Genomic DNA, 18,268 nt, shown 5'->3' on the forward strand with positions numbered 1-18,268 from the left:
AGAAGAATTAGAGTTGGTTTCGGTATCGAAACTTTCTTAGACAAATATTTGGTGAATTAAAAAAAAATCAGGTCGAATGAAAAAATCTTTGCATCAAAATATGTCAACCAAAAATTTGACAGGAGAAGTGACATGTAGGCTATACCGCAAGCTAAAGAAGTGAAAAGAATCAGCTTTGGAAAAGAAATCGTCTCTAACTTAAATGCATTGCTTTCATCATTTATTTTTGGGTATATATACAAATTACAACAGTTGCTCATTAATAAGGATACAAGAAAGAGTATAAATGTCATCGCCTTCCATGCCTAGCGAATTGTAATAGTTAGTTAACAAGTGATTTGTAATCCTCAAAGTCTTATCTTTTCTTATTGATTTTCCTGTTGCCCATGAGGAGTATAGAAGTAATAAACTTATTGGCTAATAAGGTAGTCTAGCTACTTTGATTGATGAATTCCTAATATTTACAAGATATCAAGAAATGCAAAGTTAAATTAGATGTTTGTTTTTTATTACTATCTAAAGTATACATCAAGAGGTAACGTCGTACGTTCAAAGCAACCATGGTATAGGTTACAACTCATGCACTTGTGAAGGCTCCGGTTTGGAAAATCAATATATATATATATATATATATATATATATATATATATATATATATATATATAAAGCTTTACGTATTGCTTACATGGTACACAATACGGTAAATCTATTCTTTTCACATTATTTTGTGCCTTGTTCATTAGCTCTACGAAGGAAAAGAAACCAAGACACCAAGTGATACATGTTTTTCCTTTGACAGAAACTTTAAATAAATATTGAATGGCAACTAAGTAAAACGTAGTGAGACATAGAAGAAAAAAAACGAAGAAAAAGTTAACATAGTAACCAGTGTTTTAATCTAATTCATATAGAAGTAAATACATTTTTATCTTCACAGTTATAATTATGAGACTATGAGTGTAATATTTATGAATGCAGGCCTACCAATGTAATGTTCAGAAGGAAAAGCGAACCTGTCTTTTTATTATCTATAAATTTATATCTAGCCTCGATATATATTGACACCTTCTTAGAACTTATCTTGCCAAAATGAACACCTAGCCGTTATCAGCACACAAAAAAGGAAATACATCCTGCCATACTCTTCGACCACTCAGTCACTGAGTTCTAGAAACCGTTAAAATATTCCTAGATAGTGGCTAGCTAAAGCCATTCACCGTATAATGTACCCTACAAAGAAGTGAATAATTATCAATAGCTTTTCTTCGTAACCACATGCTTTTTTCTTTAAGCCACAATTTCCACCTAATTCGGTCCTTTCGGTAGGGCTGGGATCATGATAAAATTATCTCGAGTTTAGCCACGCATATTTGATAATCACGTTTAAATGGTAAGTTTGATTACACAGCTAAGTTGCAAGGTTATATAGTTAGAACAACTTACGGGATGTTGCAATACTTAAAGAGCATTAATGTCTTACTAAACTTTCAATACCAACACCAACTCAAACATCCCATCACTTCTCATCGCAATTGATCAATGCATTAATTTTCATATACTTTAAATTTAGCACAATTCAGAGAATAACTGGTATTTCTGGCAAACAAAGGGAAAAGTCGGAGAGAGCAGTTCACATTAACGACTCACCTATTGAAAAATGTATAGCTCCTGCATAAAACTGTGTAGTTTAAATTTAATAATTGCTTTAGTTTTAGTCATAGCTTACTAAAAAGTCAATTTCAGTTGTATCGTTTATTATACTGAGCTAATGTCGAAATGATAAAACATTCCTGGTTTATACCTCAAATTCTACAGCGATATTTCTTTGTTGAAAAGACGTTAGTAATTGTAGAACAAAGTTAACACCACTTCTTTGCAAACATAATCACACATATCTTTAATTCAGCCATTATTTTAGCTAAGCGTTATATCTCTCCACAGCCACATCTTTTTTATTTAGTTTCTATTACTGTTAGGACCCAGCATGTCGATGATCATTTTACTTTACAATTTTGTTTTATCTTCCTGTACGTTCCTTGCAAAACTTCCTGTTCGTAGTCTTCTTTCATTCGCTTCTATAACGACATAGCAGCATGTACCAAGTCCCAGTACTGCAAAGAGAATGGTAAGCTTAGTCCAAACGCATAAGTAGTTACTGTAGGCGAAGGATACAGTAAAACCCAAAGATTCCCATAACCGATAGTTGGAGAAAGCAGCTTGTTGCCTTCCTGGGAAAAGAGCCCCGTATATTGCTGTGAAAGAACATTGACATTCGTTAACTGAGATCAATAATCTTGAATTCTTACATGAATGAATTGTTTCTATTTACCGTAAAAAGATGATTTCATGCACAACAGGTAATTGTAGACCGTAATAAGTCATCCTCCCGATTGTATTTTTATGTAACACGTTTGTATCTTTGACGAATTAAACATCTGAGGGTCACTGAAGTGGCTGAATTACTTAATTCAACACTCAGACTATTACGTCAGTTCCATATCTAGAATCATCACCATCATCGTCATCGTCATCGTCATCGTCATCGTCATCGTCATCGTCATCGTCATCGTCATCGTCATCATCATCATCACCATCATCATCATCCTCCTCCTCCTCCTCAAGCCTTTATGACTCATTCCAGCGTTTAAGCATATTTCAAATTTACATATCTTGAAAACTGGAATGGCTATAGGAACATCTCTATAACACTCGTGTTCTGTCGAAGTCATGCATTAAGTGATCAATATACAGGTATTGTTACTTCTTGAAAACTCGACGTAACAGATCAATGAGATCATAAACCTTACATAATAATGTTACTTACCAGCCGATCGCACCTTATTTTACCATTCAAAGCTAATGCTGAATGTGAGAAACGATCGCAATGTGATGGCTTAACGATTTGATAAAATGAGAAGTGGGGAAAAAATGGGGAAAGGCAAATAGGAAGAGCCCATTAATTACAACTCTAACGAATATGCCTTACAGTTTATTTGTGTTTGCCATACTGCATCTGCCACGCCCCACAATGCAGCCAGAATAAACATAACCCATAGTTGCTCTTCTGTTGGCAGCCATGTAAGAAGTATCACTATGAGAACAAAATGGATTGTGGTCCCTGATGCAAAGATGAACGTTCTACCGGTTGTCCTGGCGACACGACCCCAGACAAGTGAGAACAATGCATTAGTGGCTCCATAGCATATCATGATGTAACCAACCCATCCGACTCCGACTGTACACGTCACAAAAGACTGAAAAAGAAAAACGTTAATTATTTAAATCATTCTGCAGTGGTGGCATACACATTCCAGTTATATTTTATTTTATTTTTGTAGGCATTTATAGATGCCTATTTCCTTTTTTTCTGTCAGTTTTAACACTATGTAACTCTCAATCAACATTCTTTACAAGGTGCAAGGACATTCACTTAATCACCAGCCTGTCATTGATGTACAGGTTATTAAATCACACTTAACACACCTAAATACTTGTAATAATAATACAAATACGAATATCCTTTGTTTGTATCGAATTTTCCTTTTTGATGCGAAAAGTGTTCAGCGGCCAGACGACCAGAGGTTTCATCGGGGGATCCAACCCCCTGATTCAAGGTCAATTGTGATATGGGATATGGAATATGGGATAAAGAATAACATTTTCATAATATACTTAAGGATGTATGAAGACATCACAAAGGATGGCCCGGTAAATATGTCTGTCATCGGAACCGACTTGGCTTTGAACGTTTTTGAGCGTTACTCACCTTCGTAAAATCCCCTGTTATGAATGCTTGTTCCAGGCCACTATAGACAGTTAAAGGTATCAATAATACAATGTTTGCCTCTCGCATCAATTTTGTAGTCGCCAGAAATAAACCACAGGTTGTTTCTGGCGTTTTCTTGTCATTCCTTTCCAACCTTTGGACAAACAGAGCTACCGTGATGACCGCCGCAATGCCACAAGCCAAGTAGACAGAGAGCAGGATGTTTGTAAGGTTCTTATCAGGAGGATCACAGTAAGTTGTAGCATTTTCATCTCCTGTTTCTGTGTTCGAAAGTAGATAAAGTGGTAGAAAGCTCAATTTTGGAACTTGTTTTCACTTACTCTACTTGCATTAAGCGGAATGAAAAACATGGACGAGTAGACATTTCAACTACTGGCGTTGAAGCCCGTTTTGGCACAGTAATACTTATGTCAACTGGCTTCTTTGCTGATGGCTTCATTCTTTCTTCTGGATACCATGATAATCATATAACATTACTCTTTACTCCATCCATAATTTCATTGCGGCCCCAATTTGACCAAATACAAATGGGCTGCAACCCTCTCTTCAGACACGTATTCAACCTGCTAGTAACAAAATCAACTATGATCCATTATATCCTGGATTTTGTAAATGAAAAATTGCAATATCTTACAATGAAATATTTTAGGTCATTCTCTGCTCACAAAAGAAATGGTGCAAAAAGTGGAGGAGTTGCCTTGGTGAAAAGTATGATACTGTTACATCACTGGACAATTTTTTACTCAACTGTTTTGGACAAGCTACTATTCAATTTACTATATCCATTATCAAGTGTAAATAATTGCACTTTGAATTCCACACAGTGAATAATTATTTAATATCATTGCGAAATATGTCGTGTTGGCCTCTTCTCATGCTTACAACAAAGGTGAAAAAACATGGTTTGACTCCTTGAGTGAAAAGTAATCGTGTACCTTGCGGCCATTATTGTAGATAAACCAACTAAATACAGCCTTCTCCTGGTTGTGGAGAATTAATTTGCAGTAAAGAACTTTCAATGCCTATTAGTCATAAACGAATACATTGTTAAAACGTAACATATAAAGTGCCACCCGATACACACAGAGAACACATTTACTACTGTAAATCTTAAAGTTTTGTAACAAAGGTAAAACTAGATCGTGCTATAAATTGGTAGCATTTGCTATTAGGATTACAGTAAGAACTGAAGATACGTGTAATTCCAACAAATCCAGTTGTTGGGAATTGTTGGGATTGGCACATATCCTCAGTTCCTACTAACTGTAAACCTAATAGCACATGCTACCGATCTATCAGATTTGTCAGCACAATCCAGTTTTTTTCTGTGGTACATTTTTTTATATTTATTTACATTTAGTAACAGTAATCTCTGTGTGAATCGGCTGAAAGTGGAATGTCTTTTGGAAATCATCTTACCGGTATAACAGTCTTGAGCACCGCATGTAAATTCTGTCTGATTGTTTCCCTCGTCCGTGGAATCGTCAGATTTCAACACCAATGAAGACACCAAGTTACCGATAATTTGACTCGATTGGAAGAATAAGAAGAAAATGCCAAAATATCTATTGATAATAGCCTCCGGGGCGGACTTTCCAATCTGAGCGTACCTTCGTCCAAGTGTGGTTAGGTAAGTGGCTTTCGCTGTCCAGAGTGGTGCCGCTGCAAACCCGACAAGAGCTGAAGCTGGTATTAAGGTCCCCCAAGATGGGAAGTAATTGGCGAGTGTATAGATCGCGTAACAGACCATAGCGATGGCAAGCGTCCATTTAAGTCCAAGGTAGCGAATCATGATCGATGGCACAAACATGGAGGATAAAATCAATGTCGCGTAAATGGTCGAGAGGGACGCCAGACCCAAACCTGCATCGCAGTTGATGCTACTTTGCAGGTTGGATAGAGCTTGGAACGCCGTAAATAGAAGTAAAAAGCTAAAACTGATAACAATTACATTTCGATTAATTCTGCGCTTAGTCCATTGTTCAGGGACGATGAAGCTACCGGTTTCTTCCATCGTCACTGTCATAAATAGGAAAAGAAAAGGTTGTTTATAATATGCAGATCGATGATCATAGTGTGGATGTTAGTGACTCGTCATCATATCGGGATACACGAGGTCTAAGGCAAAACGGATATCAAATGCAAAAAAAAAAAAACACGATTGCATTTGAATCCTGACATAATTGCGAAGCTCACAAGTTCACAAAGAGTTATTTCTTCATGATGTTAGCAGCAAAATTCCAAAACTTCAAAACAGCTTTGAACCATGTCTTTCTTTACTTAAGTTGATATTTTGTTGTCTATATATTCCATGTGTGAACTTATAAGGCGTCGCAAATCATCTTTTGTTTGGAGTTTTTTTTTAAGGGGAAGAGTTTTGTAGAACCTCCGTTAATAGATGTGGACTTATATTAAAGTGAGATATGGACACGTAATACGGATCTTGCCGTAGAGCTGATTCAAAGTGAAGACTATGGGCAGCATATAAAATAACGGCGCATGCATTATATAATGGAGGGTTAAACACTTCAAACTAAGTTTGCAGACTTATTTGCCGTCTTCTTCTCTAACTTTTAAGGTGACCGATCGACGAAATAAAACAATAGTAGAGTTCCATACAGGATAACTATAATGCCAGCAATGCATAATAATGAGAACCTTCCCATGCAGACAGTAATCCAGATTTTACGATTAAGAGGGAGTTGTTGATTGGTTGAAACATTTCATTAGGAAATTGCTACAGATAGCCACTCACAAGGGATACCAAGGAATTAACAAAAAAGTGAGCTGTACCTTGTGGTGCACGGTAACATTACACATCTCGTATTATCAAATTGAAACTAACTTGCCCAAGACTACTTTATTTGATAACGCATGCTTCGAGATACAGGCGATTAAAACCTCCCCGGTAAGTAACCAAAAAAATTGTCTTGCTTAAAGTTTGTTTGTTCTCAACAACAAGCTTATCATTTTGAGTTATATACTCGAAATACTGACATATAAATCAATCAACTGATGTATCATTTGGGTGTTGGCACCAGCTCAGCCAATTGAAAGTTTCGATGGTATTAAGATCACATTTCTTTGTATTATTCTACATTGCGGTTGGTTTTGAATGAAAGTGGCGATTACTATTTACTGTCAATATGCTTTTTTGTTTGTTATTGAGCCATTTTCTGTAAATTATGGATGAAAACAAAATGTCATTTAAGGTATAACTTTACTCCTAAACCGCAAGTTAAGGCATATCTTGCTTAAAATAACTTCAATGAGTTTTAAATAATTTGCAACAACCGTAGGTCAGGGCGATTGTCTACCTAAGTTTGTGGCTTTCAAATACCAGACAACGTGCATGGGTGATCAATTGACATGTATGCTTCCAATATATAGTAGGAAATGAACAGTTAGAGTATGTTATGTCCTTATTGGCATTAATGTGTTCTTCTTTCTCTTTGGGTTGAGAGAATTCAAATGTTTAAATGGAAATGAAAAGAGAGCCTAAGCTTTTTAGTAATTGTAGTTTTTGTGCGTACTTACTCTTCAGCTCACCAATTTGAATTTTGATATTTGGATTGTTCCTTTAAGTCACGATATATGGATATAATATTTAGTTTAAAGCTTCGGTTTAAGACTAAATCAGCTGTAGACTTTAAAAGTGCAGGTGCCATGATGATAAATATATTCCAATATTTGGTTTGTAATTGTCCAACTCTGGAAGGTCAGGCACTACAGTGATTTTGGTTAACCGTAGAGTAAAATGTATACTTTTTTTCTATCTGTTCTTATTGTTAATATGAATCTTTTATATTCGTCAACAAAAGTTATTCCTATTTCCTATTCGATAATGCCTCGTACTTTGAAAGAGCATTTCCAATGTATATGCTTCCATTCCACCGTTCGTGAGCCGAGATTTAATGTTAAAGTGTACCATGATAACGAATAATAATGATAGTATCTTACCTTATACATGCAATCTTAACTTTTCGAAAATCCGTTTAAGTCGACCGGATAACTTTGGTTGGCTGCATATAGACGACAAACGTATACGAAGTATCCGATACAACAAGTGCTACCACAGCTGTATTGTATTGTATTATTGTTGTTTGTATGATTGTATTGTTTTCCTTATAGACGATCCGTGTACACCTTAAGAAATCAAAGTCCAATAATGGGGATACTTTAATACCACCTGCGTAAGGTGATACTGAGACGCGAACTGCATACAAGAAGCAAGGTTTGTTATAGTGCAACAGACGTTTGTTTTTGACGAGGACTTGTTTATCAGATACTTGCTCATTCCCTGGGTGTGTTACTTGCAATCCAAACAGTCCCTGGGATTTGCCCTCGTCGTTGAAGTAAGATTGTCACTATGACAAAATTCAGGGTAGCCTATATATCACTTGTACCTCCCTGCATTTATTAACACTTCGTGCACGTTGTTTGTGAAATAGGCGGGTAGCATGAATACTTCTTTGTCAAGATAACGCATCGTTTTTTTTTATATTATAGACAGCAGTTTTAATCACTAGTCATTCGAAAATAACTAAAGGAAAAACTCATGGCATCATTTTTCAGTTTCAAGAGGAGACTTTGTTTCTTATTATTTAAACTCAATTATTGTAATGTATGGTGTTTTTGATGTGGAGTATGGGAACATATACTTTGGACATATATTCAGTCTTCTATGATAGCATACCAGCGACATAGCCAGATGGAGGGGAGCGGGTGGGGTGGGGTGAGATGGTGTGAGTTCCCCGCGAACCTTTTCGGGGATAAAAATGGAACGGCAGAAAATGTGGCAGAAGAAAAGTTAATATTTATATAAGCTACTTGTTTCTATAGCACCGTGGGACTTGATACTCATAAGATTTTCCTCGTTAGCCATATACTAGGCATAAAACGAGATTTGTCTGAAGAAGTTAAATTTGTATCAGTTATTGGCACAGTGGAAATTCCGTGCGGTGTGTGATACTGGTTGTCGTCTTAAAGAAAAACACAAGGTCACTGAGATATGATACCACTCGATACTCATAGCTAGTACAGTAAATACTGTTCATGTTCCACAACCGTGCATCAGTAGCTACTGCGCTGTGTTCGCAACACTGTAACATGTGTTACAGGTGGTACAGTAATTACTGCAAAGCTGTTACACATTGAACTACGAGTCTGAAAGCTGAAAATGCGCGGCGACTGGATAACGAGGCTAGTCCTAGCCGTACAATACGAAGTGCATGGTCGGCGCTGGCACAACACGTAGCCGACACACTGCGGCGGTTACTTTAATTTACTTTTTTACTTCTCTAATCGTATTAGTATATCAATTTGATTGAAACATTCTTCACGGACAAGTGAGTGTGTGCAAGTCTCAAATAGATACAAAACAGATACACAAAATGGGACCTAAGTTGGGGGAGGGGGAGCCTAGATTAGCATTATGGGTAGTTCCACGTCTAAATTAGGCCTTAATATAGCAATAGTTTACCAGCATAATGACTCGGGTACTACTACTAATACCCTGCATCGTGCGTTTTTGTCTTACATGTGAACGTGTAACAGCTTTGCAGTAATTACTATGCCACCTGTAACACATGTTACCGTGTTACGAACACAGCGCAGTATAGTTACTGATGCACGGTTGTGGAACATGAACAGTATAGTTACTTTACTAGCTATGAGTATCGGGTGGTGATACCTACGTAAACCTAAACACACGAACTACTATGTATTTGTAAATGTTTACTATCGGAAAAACAAACAGGGTTGTAGCCCCTGGGAGCGAGGGACCTGGTAACACATCATTTAATTTTCCTTGCAATGACTAATAACTTATAACACAAACACACGCACACATCAAGCGGTAAACACAAATATTATTAAACTGATGGAAATGATAGCACCATTTTGTATCTAAGGCCTCTCTACCTAAACAAACATTTCTCAATAGGGACGAGAAACCCTTCCCCTTTTGGCGCGTCCCTATAGTACGGACGTCATCAAATTTGTGTGTCCCTCTCTCTAACTACATATCTTTCATACCCGCACTTTACCTTGGTGCTTACAAAACATTTTGTCTTCTAAAGCCCTCATTAGCAGGACAGCTGCCGGCAAGGCAAAAGTATGCAACATTGCACCACTCTTTTACTTAAGAATTAAGGGGTTGGGGTTGGACGGTGGGATGGGGTTAGGTTGTTGGAGGTGGGGGTGCCCTCGATTACATAATTTTCATCCGTGCACGACCTTGTTGTCGATGCCTTTGCTCGTTCTTTATGCCTTTCACATTACGGCGCGGCAACCTTTTGTGTTGTCGTAATCTTCATGTTACTTCATATTACATGTTTCTCCCACCAATCGTACTTACTGCTGAAATAAACAAAATGATGGGTTTTATTCATGGCAGAGTTTAAAGTATAGGTTCAGAATAGCTTCTTTCCTTTTCAAGGGCGGAGTTAGGTGGGAGAGTTTGTCGGGTTATATACAAACCTCGCGTTTAGACCTAGTTATAGACATAACTTTTATTCTAAAAGTGTTTCGAAATACAACATATATCGTCTAAAACTGTTTCTCTTTTTTGAGGAGGAGGAAAAACCTCACAAGCCCCCTCCATAGCAATTAATTTAGGCCGTTCCAGAACCACACTTGCTTCTTTATATAAAAAACAACAACCTGAATCCGCCCTTACATTTTGGCATGGCTGTTGTAAAGCTCTAGGCGACTAGCTAGTATAGCGTATATCACAACAAAGTATGTAAAAATTGGTAAATATTGGTTTGTTGTTTCTTTCAGAAAAGAAAGATAATTGGTAATTTAGCATCAACTTTGGTATACACCGAAACTTGGCCGCTTTCTGGAGACGGTACGGCTGCGGCAAGCAGCGTATATACTTTGATATATGGGGCTAAAGAGAGGTAGTAAAGTTTGTATGTAATACGAGAAAAGATTGTTGAGTACATTTGGTTAGAAAACAAAATCTGTTCATACCATATAGGTAATCATTTTCTAGGGTTATGCTACCGTTATTACTTTGTGTTGATGTTTTTCGAAGTTCAATGCTTGTAAGATGCTCAAACACTTGCAACGTCTATTCAAGTAGTTTAAGAGGTCGATGACAAAATAACGAGAACTTACAAAATGAAATAGCATTATATTTTTGACTAAGTCAAATAAAGAGCCTCCATCCTATCAATTAAATTAATATAACACGTTTTCTGTTGGAAATCGGTTGGAAACCCGGTACTCTCAGTGTTTCTGTGAATTCGCCCTTTAGACAGCCTCTGCTCGTATTTTGATGACTCATTATCGGGCCTCGCATTTTCCAACAGTAATTTCGTACTGAGGAAATGGACTAGTTCATTTTTCTAAGGAGGTGAACCAGCGTGTGCTTAACATTCAACTGAGTTAGTTTATTTGTAGCCTAGGCGAAAAATCGCTTGTGTTATGACTCTTTCACTTGCTACTGTCTTTTTAGTAGTTCTTGTTGTGATACTATGTAAATTGTATTCACATAGTATACACACAGTTTATACAGTACTTATTTCGACTTTTACCTTGACTTGCAACGGAACGTTCAGTGAGAAACCAAAATCACACAGGTTCGTCACCAATGTCCGAATTTCAAGTCGCATATTTCTTTACCTAGAGACCAATATGCACGGAGAAGTCGACTTTCGTATCGCGTAATTAATCAGGTACCTTTCCGTTGCAGAACGAATCACATTTAGCGATACTTACATCGATAATTTTAATTTCTTTGGGGGTCTCTGGGATTAAGTTTGGTTTTGAAATGAAGAGTAGAGTGTGATAACGTCACAATCAAACACTAAGCGTAATAGAGGGGACATTTCGTATTCTTTACAAAACTGCTATTGCTTCCCATCCACCAATCAGAATGCAGTTTATGTTGATAAGTACCTAGTTCATCACACTAGTCTAACAAAGTCAGTTTATTGGCCGTTCCGAAACGGTACACAGAAGATGAAGTTGTAGTTTTGCAAAGACTGAATGAGATCCCTTTGTGAGGATTTTCAAAACAATCCGTATGGATTTGCTTCTAAAATTTTACTTTTTGTTTAACAGAAAAATTCTTCCCTAACTTTCCTCAAATTTTGTTAAACGACAGTTACACTATTGGATAACTGATGAATTAAACTTCGTATTATATTCATAGTACCCCATTTTAATTTGTTGACTTAGGATTTGAAATGAATTCGATTTAGTGTGATATTAAGAACTTTCTCACTAAGAAAAGAGATGTACGTATGCAGATTTGCACGTATTTTATATCCTCCTGCAAGCAGGAACTCGCAAAAAAGCCTCACCGGCTTATCGCTGACCGAAGTCAGTCTCTTACATTCAAATTTAACGTCCATGATTATGAATTCACAATTATCAACAACTCTGTATCTGGACGACATACAATAATCTTGGAGTGACTCGAACCGGGGACGCTATGGTTGGATGTCACTGGCGTTAACCACTGAGCTAACACTCCTTGGTCACTGAAGACGTTGAAGATTACTGAAGGAGATGGCTAAATGCTCGATCAAATTCCGTTCGGGAAATGATTCAAATCGAGGAAATGTTGGACTTTTCGAATGGCATTTTGTTCATTTCGCTCATTTTGTTCAAATAAAGAAATGGACGGTGGGAGGATGCTAAACGGTGCTATATTTTGCAAGTTTTGAAACAATACCGTTCACGTTGTACTATACATTTCAATAATGATGCACAGTTATGTATTCTTCGCTAGGATTATTTTGTTACGTTATGTATGTCGGTGAGCAGGACTGTTATGATGATTGACATTTAGGATGTTTAAACAAACAAGATGTTCAAACACTTGCAACGTTTATTCAATAAGCTAAAGTGGTTGATATCAGCTTATTCTCTCATGCCGAAGCATCACTTCATGGTCCATAATCCTACTTGTTTGAGAGAAGTGGGTCGACTCATTTTAATTCAAATCAGTCATTAGAGACTTTTCATGTGAGACCTAGTTCAGAAACAACTGTATCAAGCTTATCATTGTATTGTATTGACTCTGTTATCTCAGAGTGCCAGATGCTACCCTTCTCACTGAAGTGTTTGATGCAAACTGGGTGAACCTTCGTGGGACTGAATATAAACGTCACCATAAGCTTCGCTCTGACATGGAAGACATGGAATTGTTTGGTCAGGTAAAGCACATATTGATTTATATATAAGAATATTGTTTGTTTTGTGCTTATTGTGTGGAGCACACTGTCTTATAAATCATTGTTTCACGGATTTGCTGTGAAAGATGCAGTACCTCAGCAGACTGTTGTGAGGAAAACGAGTGAACTTGTTGACTTCAAACCAATGTCATTACTGAGGAGTCAATCAAGATGCGATCTCACACTTATGTCTGTCAAAGGCACATACGTTTTCAATGAGTTAATTTTGCAAATTTTCTGACTGAAGTTCCCCAGTCAGTGTTCCTTTCCAAGAAATGTTTGATCTGTGAACAGTGATTAACTTGTTTTGCTAGCTAGAAATTAAAGGAATATGCTTCAAATTACCTTGTATTTTTTTATGTGAATATTTATGCTTAAACCTCTAGTTATAACAGTGACAACAACAAATTGTGATTGGTTTCCATGCATGTGTTTATCATTTTTAGACATAGGTATAATATTTACTTTGAGCTTTCATAATATGTAAGTATAATGATCTGATTTACCTTCATTAAAAAAAAGAGAGTTTCTAATCAGTTTATGGGCTTGCTCATTTAAGGCAAGCTTTTGTTCATTCTTGTTTATACACCTGATATGTTGTTTGCTGATCCTTTAGTGCAAAGTTGATTTCTTTACAACTGATGCTTTAAGATGAATAAAAACGTGTAAGACATTGCAAATGACATTTTCAGTTTTCCCTGTTGTTTATTGCTTAACACCGAGGTTGTTAAGTTTTAACACCAGACTTTTTGCGGTGTAAAAAATACTAAAAAATACTATTTGTACTTGTTGCAGAATATTAGATAACAAGTATCTTTTTTCTTTCCGTAACAATATCTTTAAAGGATAAACATTTATGCATAGGTTGTGTAAACCGCAGGAGTAATTCAGTTTTTAAAGTAAACTATGTAATGATAAAAACAAATCTAGGAACTGTTCATTAACCAGGCCGGTTTAATATTACCCAGTATATATAGCAACAAACCTAACGTACCGTTGAAAAATAGGTACCGTTTTGAAATCAATTGGTAAAGTTTAGTATTCATGGCAACAACAAAAACAGAATGACATGCTAGCCATAATATATATATATATATATATATATGTTTATATATGTTTATATATATATATATATATATGTATATAAATATATATATATATAAATAAATATATAAATATATATATATGTATATAAATATAAATATATATATATATATATATAATATATATATATATATATATAAATAAATATATAAATATATATATATGTATATAAATATAAATATATATATATATATATATATATATATATATATATATATATATAATGAGTAGCTTGTTATTCTGGTTTGAATGAATTCCACTATTGACATGATCGATCTACATTGACTATCTGTGAGCCGGTGCTGTACGGTTTACTAAAGTTGTGTTTTAGAAGAAAAAAACCCCAATAGTTTCATTATGTTACCGTTGGTGGGTGCCTGGAACTATTGATCTTCGTCTGAAGTACTCTGCAGTAGAATGAAAAGTACACATATAACATGATGTAACAAAATAATTTCATTTTTCCCATGATGGTCGAAAGTACAGCGGCTTGATTTCAGTGAAGGTTCATATATATATAAGAACGTGTTAACAAACCCGTCAGGACTAACATTAAGAAAAGGAAAAAAAGTAATACAGAAAGAAAACGGAGTACAATAATTAGTAAAAATCAAGTGAAAACCATTGAATATATCAAAAAAGGAAATGTTGACAGAGACTTGAAAATGATAAAGCCAAGTGAATTTTATGAAAATAATCACATTAGTTATTTACTTTACGTTTTTACGTGTTTCTACTGGGACATTATCTATACAATTTAAGATGTATGATATACAGTGCTTATAGAAAGGGATCAGACAATAAACATACCACGTGACCACAGTATACATAATTACCTTGTTTTAAATCAAATGGCTAAATTAAGAATATTACCGTAGTGCTCACTTTGTATCATTTGTTGGCAGATGGTAAAGCGTTGTAAACATCTTCGAATATATGTTTTGTTCGATATGCTCCATAAGTGTGTTACATATTCATTATTGTCATCGTTGACTATGTGTGTTTTTTCATTAGCGTGGTAAAGTGGAAATTTCCGCTTGGTCGAAGTCGGGCAAAGGCCAATGCTGCCCTCGCCCAATGATGTTTAGAGTGTGACCTTTTTTACCCGCCTCCTTGCTTTGCATACTTACGTAATCGATGCATACTAACGTATTATGTGAGTCCTTTCCTAGTTCAGAGTGGTATGACATGTGCTATTGTAGCAGGAAATCATAAGTTGCATGTAAGCATCCTATATGTTTTATATAGGCATTGAGGGGCTATAAATCTTAAATTGTATACTTCTTTAATATCACGTTCTTGAGATTTGCTTGTGATTTTGCTATATGCTTGTGCCTGTTATTAGTATTGCCTCCTGTGTATTTGTAGTTTTGCTTATTTGTTATATTATCTAGTCTTTAACTTTCTTATCTTGTCTTTGAAAAGTATTCTCCAGGGTTTATCGTTTTGTCGGTATATTTATACATTCTCCAGAAAACAGCCGTAAACCCAGGAAAGCCGCAATAAAACCCCAAAAGACACTGTAAGCCCCTGACTGTCGCAGTTTGTCGTGCGGAAAGTTTTGCCCGGCAACGAGTGTAAGCTGAGCGTTATTGTTAATAAGAATTCAATTTTGGTCAATCTTACTGAAAATTTTGTTTCATGTTACCAAATGTTACTTGTTATACTTATTCCTTTTGTGCATTAATCTTTAAGGGGAAATATAATGCTATATTATGTTATCATAGACTGGGGCAATTTCATGTGTTTGATTCACCAATGTTTTAGCAAGTACTGCAAGTAGTGACACATATGAAGTCTAATGGACATCAATATTCAGAGCTCTGCTTTTCCCTCTTACTGACAATATTTACTACAATTTTATTTCCATTTTTACATTACTTCAACCTTTAATATTGCCATTACACAAGGATCATCTTCAACCAAATGAGTGTATTTCAAAACTTCCCAATCATTAAAGAAAGTCCTTCCCCTTGACTAGTGCCACATTGCAAGTGTGATTTACTACTGTATATCGCTGTACAAGAAGGTTTTTCCTATTACACTTTTGCCTTCCATCAACAAGGGCGGCGGAACCGGGGGGGGCACAGGGGGCACAGGGGGCACGTGCCCCCCACTTTTCCTCAGGTTAAAAATGTACCCTTTTTCTACATAAATATTTCTAAATAAAAAAAGAGTTTACAAAGCGAAACCCACGTCGAATGAATTATTTCGGGAAGTTTTAAATGTTTACTACCACAGGCGTAAGAGCCCAATTTGATTTGGGGGAGGGGGGCTGTAACGACTTGCCCGAAAAATATCACCAAAATTTTTCGCGCGCTACGCGCGCGTTCAACATCTTAATGTGCATATCATATTGGCATGCGTTGGTTATTACATCGCATGCCAATAACATACAATCATTTGCCGTGTTATAACCCTTCCAAATTGGTTAGAATTATTGGCAAAGTCGTTATAATCATAATGATCATAATAATATCAGTTTAACCATTGAAAAACACATAGAAAATTATTTTTCTTTCAGTATTTTCACATATTTCATTTGCTTTCATGCATGTATCGATCGCGTGTGCAGGGACTTGGACTTTATAATGATTTCACCTCATTTTGTCTTTTTCCTTCTTTCCCAATTTGCACATTAGATATTGCAGTGCTAGTATGCATTGTTTCCTTGAGGGGGGGGGGTGGCGTTGATGGAGTGATGTGTATACGCAAATAAGATAATACAATAAGAGTTATAAAGGGTACTAAATATCAGGCTGCATCAGTCCAATCGAATTTCTGCAAAGTGCCCTTCGACGTTGGTGCCCCCCCAGATTAAAAGTGCTTCCGCCGCCCTTGTCCATCAAACAAACATATCGTTATCGTCATAGCAACATTAAAGCAAACAATGTGTGTATTATAGCAATGAAAGCTGTAAAGCATCCACTGTTTGAATACAGCAAGGTTGTTGCATGGAAGTGGATTTGACATATGATGTGGAATAGGCCTGGTCTCCCAATCCCTTTTCTTTGCAGGATATTACCAAGACATACAGTATATGCAGAGCAGTATATTTATTCATAACTCGTGGTCTCAGTGTTGGCTACCATATGGTTGCCATGGAGATAATGAATTAAATGATAAACAGCGTGTCATTGCAGTGTTATAATGTCCACACGTATACAGTGCAATCAGTAAAGGAAATTTAGAGACATTAAATGTGCAGTGTATTGTACAGCTCAGTGAATAATTTAGTGTTTGAACTTTGCATAAGTCATAGTTTTGAAATCAGGCTCTTAAAACCTTATCATAAAATGATTGACTCTCAGATGTTGTTCCTTTACAGATGCGATATGACTAAATCCTAATAATAATAGTTATTTTTTAAATTGGACGCTTTTAAGATGTAAAAAATAGAAGTTATTTACGAAACAAGATTTGTGTTCAAGTAACGCAAGCATATGATGTATAATGAATTGAAAGCACCGTTTGAAATTTGCATAAGTCATAGTTTTGAAATCAGGCTCTTAAAACCTTATCATAAAATGATTGACTCTCAGATGTTGTTCCTTTACAGATGCGATATGACTAAATCCTAATAACAATAGTTAATTTTTAAATTGGACGCTTTTAAGATGTAAAAAATAGAAATTATTTACGAAACAAGATTTGTGTTCAAGTAACGCAAGCATATGATGTATAATGAATTGAAAGCACCGTGAACATTTTTCTCTTTGCTTACCGAGCTTAACATGTTTTCTATAAAGACAATGAATGCCTCTGAGCTAGTTTCTGACGATCACAGGAAGTGATACTGCCAGTGAAACTACCAAATGGTACATCGTATTCTAAGAATCAGGGAATCAGGAAAAGGTAACCGTCTAGATTGTATAACCGAAGATATAATGACATTTCACTGTACGGTATGACAAGCACGAAGTCATTTCAGATTGTAGCGATGTCTGTAACGATATTATCTATTAAAGCAACTGCAAAGTCGGATCACATTTCTTTTAATTCGAAGACTTACCATAACAAATATACATTAGAGTAATGTTGTTACATTTGGTGATGTCAAGATATTCGTTACAAACGTTACTTCACAAAGCTTGAACAACACATGATTCACAAGCATGTATCATTATCTCTGTTGATAGGCTCTAAGAACGTTCCAATACCTTCATTATAACACTTTTTTACATTA

General features: G+C 35.9%; 1 protein-coding gene across 1 annotated transcript; it reads right to left on the reverse strand.

Moving 5' to 3' along the window:
* Positions 1-1,960: 1,960 nt before the first annotated feature.
* LOC139984793 (protein unc-93 homolog A-like) lies at positions 1,961-8,032 on the reverse strand. The gene is made up of 5 exons (XM_071998840.1): positions 7,748-8,032; positions 5,207-5,806; positions 3,767-4,047; positions 2,987-3,254; positions 1,961-2,252 (listed from the first exon to the last, which is right to left on the reverse strand). The coding sequence occupies exons 2-5, from the start codon at positions 5,799-5,801 to the stop codon at positions 2,005-2,007; spliced, it is 1,392 nt and encodes a 463-aa protein (XP_071854941.1). The 5' UTR covers positions 5,802-5,806; positions 7,748-8,032; the 3' UTR covers positions 1,961-2,004.
* Between the last annotated feature and the right edge of the window lie 10,236 nt (positions 8,033-18,268).

The sequence above is a fragment of the Apostichopus japonicus genome, chromosome 17 (genome assembly GCF_037975245.1).
Source record: "Apostichopus japonicus isolate 1M-3 chromosome 17, ASM3797524v1, whole genome shotgun sequence".
Lineage (NCBI taxonomy): Eukaryota > Metazoa > Echinodermata > Holothuroidea > Aspidochirotida > Stichopodidae > Apostichopus > Apostichopus japonicus.